General features: G+C 42.7%; 1 protein-coding gene across 1 annotated transcript in view; it reads left to right on the top strand.

Annotated features, from left to right (window-relative positions):
- INADL (InaD-like (Drosophila)) overlaps positions 1–5,608 on the top strand; it is a 143,638-nt gene that overhangs the window by 83,753 nt on the left and 54,277 nt on the right. The window contains exon 28 of the mRNA XM_010133056.1: positions 1,762–1,958. Coding sequence (XP_010131358.1) covers positions 1,762–1,958 — 197 coding nt within the window. The remainder of the gene's footprint in view (positions 1–1,761; positions 1,959–5,608) is intronic.

Below are 5,608 nucleotides of genomic sequence, written 5' to 3'. Positions count from 1 at the left end.
TCAGCAGGAGGTGTCCTGCATTCTAAGCAGAAAAAAAACCCGCTTTCCAAATTCAAGTAGCAAATCACACTTCTAATTACATTTTGACCCCATTAGTTCAGAAATGTAGTAAAGAACTGCGCAGCATGGATTGCCATTTAATGCAGTTATATGAAATTTTGGCATGTAATTGATAGTAACAAATGAAGTTTCTAATTTTTTATGATAATTCTGATTTTGTGCAGACCTCTGTAGGGCTTTACAGGGATAACATCTCAATCTTCATACAGGTCCCCAGGGTTTTATGCTCAGGCTCCGGGCCACAGGGGGTTTTGAGTGCAGCAGGAAAATGCCGCATGTAAATACAGTGAAAGGAGAGCTGGTTCTTGTCCGTGTTGCTCGGAATGTAGGAAATGCTCTTGGGTGCCTCTGGGTTCGGAGACGGGAGCCTGCTCATGCTGTCCCAGTGGTCTCTGCTGAAGCACAAGGGGCTACTGCAGCTGGTAGAATTGCTGAAGAAGGACTCTCAGAGAGGAGAGCCGCCAAGGTGGACCCAAGTATGGCTAAATCACCCTGGCAGCCCCCACAGGGGCTCTGGAAGGACCAACTCTACTTCACTGTCTTCCTTCTCAGCAGTTTCCATTCACTTTTAGTTGCCTCTCTCTCGCCTTCTCCAGCTCTTCCCCCTCTTCCTTGTTGTCATGGGAACATTCGCTACAGTGCTTAAATCACAGTCCTAAAACATCCTTCCCCAGTAGAATGGTGGTAGCTAATATTCAGCTAGCTGCTGCTGCTGACTCAGGGGAATAGCTGAACATATAATATCTCTTATTTCTCCTCTTAATGCATAATGCAGCAGTTTCTTTCACCTTGGGCACTGTACTAAAGGTGACACCCAACTGCAGCAAAATACTTTGACTTGCTTTTTTTTAATGTGTGGCCCAGCTGAAGCACTGCATGCAGTGATATTATGAAGCTGGCTTTAAAATCTGCAAAGGACAATGAGGCAGGAAAAAAATCACCCTAGCTGCAATTGACCCTCACAAGCAATATAGGTGTTTGTATGCCAGCAGTGAAAAAACGTTCAGATTAAACTGTCAGCATCCACAGCGACGCAACGTGCTCCAAATAATTCTCCAAGTATATTGAGCTCCGTTGCAGAAACGTTTGAAATATAGATGAAAGACGAATAACTACCTTAATATCAAGTGTGGCTGCGTTTAGAAATGTAATCGTTCATATACATTGTCACTGACATCTGCTTCGAGTAATCATCCACCCGGTAGCACATAATGTTAAGCAGAGCATGGTAAGCATATTCCTGAGTCACCAGAAAGAAGCAAAAGCAAAAGATTCTACCTCGAGATGTGAGTCTGCAGCGCGTTTGCAACGTAAGCGTTTTGGTTTCCCGTGGTGGTTAATTAACCAGCTCCAACTTTATGAGAGTTTCCTGAAATTGGTAGTTGTTGTAAGGTAAGATTGAGGTGCAGCTGGAATTCCCTTGTTTACGCTCCTTTCAAGTAATTGTTGGCTTGGAACCAGCCGGTTGTACAAATAATTAAAAATAGCACAATTTTAACATGCAGCTGATGCTGCGTTTTGCTGCACGCATGATACAGGCACAGCAAATGGCATTTGAGAGTCTGTGCTGGAAAGACCTGTGTTAGCAAAGAGTAAATGCTGAGAAGCCACCAATTTCTAATGTGTTCATTTGTGTTCTTGAACTTCTGATTGTAAGTTATTTTATATTATAACTCATTTTATGTTTCTTGGTCTTCCTAGAAAAAATCAGGCAAAGATACGCAGATCTGCCGGGAGAGCTGCACATTATTGAGCTTGAGAAAGACAAAAATGGGCTCGGACTGAGTCTTGCTGGCAACAAGGACCGCTCTCGTATGAGCATCTTTGTAGTTGGTATCAATCCAGATGGACCTGCAGGACGAGATGGAAGGATGCATATTGGCGATGAACTTCTGGAGGTAAGTGTTTCCCTTAACTACGAAGCAGGGTTCATATGGCAAGAGGGAGAGGCATATGTGAGGGTCTCTTTTGAGCCTTAAATAAAGGCTGCACATGGAATTAGGTGGCTGAGGCAAGGAGCTGCACTGATTTATGCCAACTGAGAACTTGGCCTTTGGCAGGTAAATGTGTTTTCAGTGAAACAAAAATCACTGGCCTGTGAAAACTAATGTCTTGTCAGTGAAGTCTGTGCTCTCAGCATGTTCACAAGCTCTGCATAGGGAGGGACTGTTGAAAGGCAGGAAGGGAACAGTAAATCTATCCTTGTGGTGCATATGTGGTTTTAGAAGGGAATTCACACCTTACATTAGAAAAAAAAAAACCCAAACCCCCTCAAAGTTACCATATGTGTTTTTACAGATGACAGGGATATTCCCTGTCCTGAAAATAAATTTTGTGCTGTTTCTGTTTTGATAAATTTCTGTTTTGATCCGTTGTAGCTTCAAATACTTATTTTCTTTAGTTGTGTCTGGCATAACTTCACCCATGTGGCAAGAGAGCTCGTTGGTGCGTAGTGTTTTATCTTCACTTTTGTCTCCTGTCTCCTTTCTTCACCTTCAGACTGAAAACGCAGATTTCCTGCCCTTCATCTGATTTTTGACTGTTGCAAAATGACACTTTGCTGCCGTACCTGCAGTGGTTCCCCATGTCATGATTGCTTCAGCGGTTTAAAAAAAAAAAAAAAGTCAGCCATCCTGGGGCTTTTTCCTTTAGAGAGCAGCTTTCACTCAAGAGCAGGTATATGCTGACCTCCTGCTCTCCATGGGAGGTGATTTTTGTGATCTTTCAGCAACTCACTGTGCCACTAGAGAACTAGCTATTTCCTCACATTTCTTGTCTTGAGAAAGAGCAATTTGACTGCCTGGGGATACCTTGGGAGCACACAGAATTGTCTCAGCACTTGTCACTGTCTAACAGTTCTGTAATTATGGGTTTTCAATACACATAGTACAAGACTGACTTGTTTTACTGCAATAACACCACCATCTGAAGTTTGTTATTATCTTTTTAAGTGTGAGAAATGGTGTGAAGGTCTATACCATACTGCAGTAGGGTAGGAAAGTTACTTTCTCCTTCAAATATATGTTCTTTCTGTCCCTGGCACCAAATTCTAATGGTAAAAAAATGAAAATTGTCAAATTTGGGGTGTATACCAGTTGGAAGGACTCATGGTACTGTTTGCCGCTGTGCATGTCCTAGACCAGGTAGTTCCTGCTGGAGGAAAGGTAGAGCCATTTGTATCAATACTTTCCCATGAAGAAGGATCTGCTGAAGTTTTCTTGTACCTCGTGAGTTATTCCTCACAGTGTTTGTTTGATCTAATGTTAAGTATTGCCAGCAGTACTTGAAAGATGCTCCTTCTGTGATTAATCACATATATCTCAAGGCTCAGGATTTGCATGCATGAGCCATGTTGTAAGTAGCGTTTTCCAAAGTGGTGGTGTTGCCCTAATTCCTCTTCCTGTCAAGCTGGAGATAAAATGATTTTTTTTTTTCTTCAGTGGAAGTTGTGATGTTCACCAGCTCAAAAATGCCAAACTTCAAATAAACTGAAGTTCAAAGAGACTTCAGTAACTACCTCTCTTGTTTACCTTTGCAATCCAATTAAAGGTGTGTCACCAGTGTGCGATTACTTATGTGAAAGGATGTGGTGAGCTCATGCTGGTCCCCAGTGAGTATGTATCCAGTGTCAAAACATCCTGTACTACAAAGGAATGGGTTGTGCATTAGTCATGTACAGCCCTCTCATGTTCACACCAGTGGTCAATTAATCCCTGCTCTGCTTTTTTAGCTTTTAAAAGCGTTTTGGTGTTATGTGAGGAATTTTGAAATTGAACTAATGGACTTTTACACTGGCAGGTTTTTTTCAATAACCATTAGGTCTGATAACGATTTCAGTAACCATTAGGAATCCTCATACCCCAGAAGTATACGGGTCACTGAGGCAGGAGTATCTCTGGATAGTTGGGCCTGAAAGGCACCTCTGGCGGCCATCTTGCCCAACCGCCCTTGCTCAAGCAGCGCCACCTCAAGCTGTTTGCCCAGGACTGTGTCCATATAGCTTTTGAGTATCTCCAATGTGACTTTGTGCTACTTCCATGTCGGTGATGCAGAGGTCAGGGTGGTCAGCAGGCTTTACTGGCAGTGTCTTTTACAACAAAATATGTTAAAATGGCATTAATGGCAACCTCAAGTGCTCAGAAGTGAGGAAATGACAGAATCCAGTCTGGGTTTCTCCAGCTAAAGAGATAAAATTAAAAACTGTGAGTACGGTTCTTAGTTGCAGAAGCATTTTGGGATCTCATGGGATCCTTCCTGCATTTGGAGACCTGGATGGACACTTTTTATTGATGGAGCAACTTAACTTCACCTCTCTTGGGTAGTGCCTCACTGTGTGTAGGTATTAAATTGTTCTACTGGCAGACTGAGCTGCAGGCCGTTGCCCATTGGTCAAATATTTCATTATTCCATAGAAAAAAAGCTGTGGGACTTTGCAACCACTTTATTCATAAGCATTTGAGGTCCTTGTCCCCAGTACTGATAACTGTACGTAAATGGGATGGAGATAGAGATAGATAAGTATTATCTCTTCATTTTTCTTTTGAACTGAAGTTTGATTGGATTCAACTGAGAGAGGTGGGATGCTGCCAGTCTGCCTTAGCTCCTTATCCATAACACCTTTTGTCACTGAATTAATGAAATACCATCTCACTTTTAGCTTCTTCAAGCAATAGTAGTGGGTTTGGGGCGTAATACTCTCTCATGTTCAAAGCCAATCCAGCCTATACATTGGGTGAAATGCAGGTCACACTAAAAGATCGTACGTAATCATTATTTTTTTAATACATATTCTGTGATGTGTTTTGGATGGGTATGTTGCTGGAGAAAACAGCTTTTTGAGAGAAAAGGTCCTTTCATCCTACTCTCATATGGATTAGAAAATTACTTGGGTCAGAATTTGATCCCTATACAAAAGCATGTATTTTTTACATGACACAAGTTCTCCTTTTCCGTTCTTTTTCCAAGCAAAGAAACCATCTGTGGTGCTCCTGCCCTGCGCTCTTGCTGTTTTAGTGCAGGTGTCTGCACTGCTTCATGCTTATTAGTTTGGGCTTAGTCCTGTGGCTGATTGTGCCCAGCATGGCCCGCAGCGAGTTCACGTGGTGCTGTACGTGGGCTGTTAAGCCCTGCTGCTCATGAGCTCTGCATGGGTCTGTCCTCCTGGTAGGTTTTATTCACACTGAATAATCCACCCTGTTATTATTATTATTATCATCTCACCATAAGAGTCAACAGTGTTCTATTAATAAACCAAGCTGTTCAGAGCCCTGTTACGCTGAATTACTGTTGATGGGATTTTCTGTCATCTTCCAGTCCCTGCTTATCTGCTGAAAATGGGGCAGGAGGTGGAAGAAAACTGCTTGGTTTTTAATTAATAAAATAGCCATAGCTTCTGTTCTCAGCTTTATTTACAGAATCATTTCATTGGAAAAGACGTTTCAGCTCCTTGAGTCCCCTCGTTCCCCCAGCACTGCCAGGTCCCCACGGACCCTTGTCCCTCAGCACCACCTCCACATGGCTGGGAAACCCCTCCAGGGATGGGGACTCC

This window comes from Buceros rhinoceros, unplaced genomic scaffold (genome assembly GCF_000710305.1).
Source record: "Buceros rhinoceros silvestris isolate BGI_N320 unplaced genomic scaffold, ASM71030v1 scaffold11340, whole genome shotgun sequence".
Classification (NCBI taxonomy): Eukaryota; Metazoa; Chordata; class Aves; order Bucerotiformes; family Bucerotidae; genus Buceros; species Buceros rhinoceros.
This window is presented reverse-complemented; position numbering and strand designations above follow the sequence as displayed.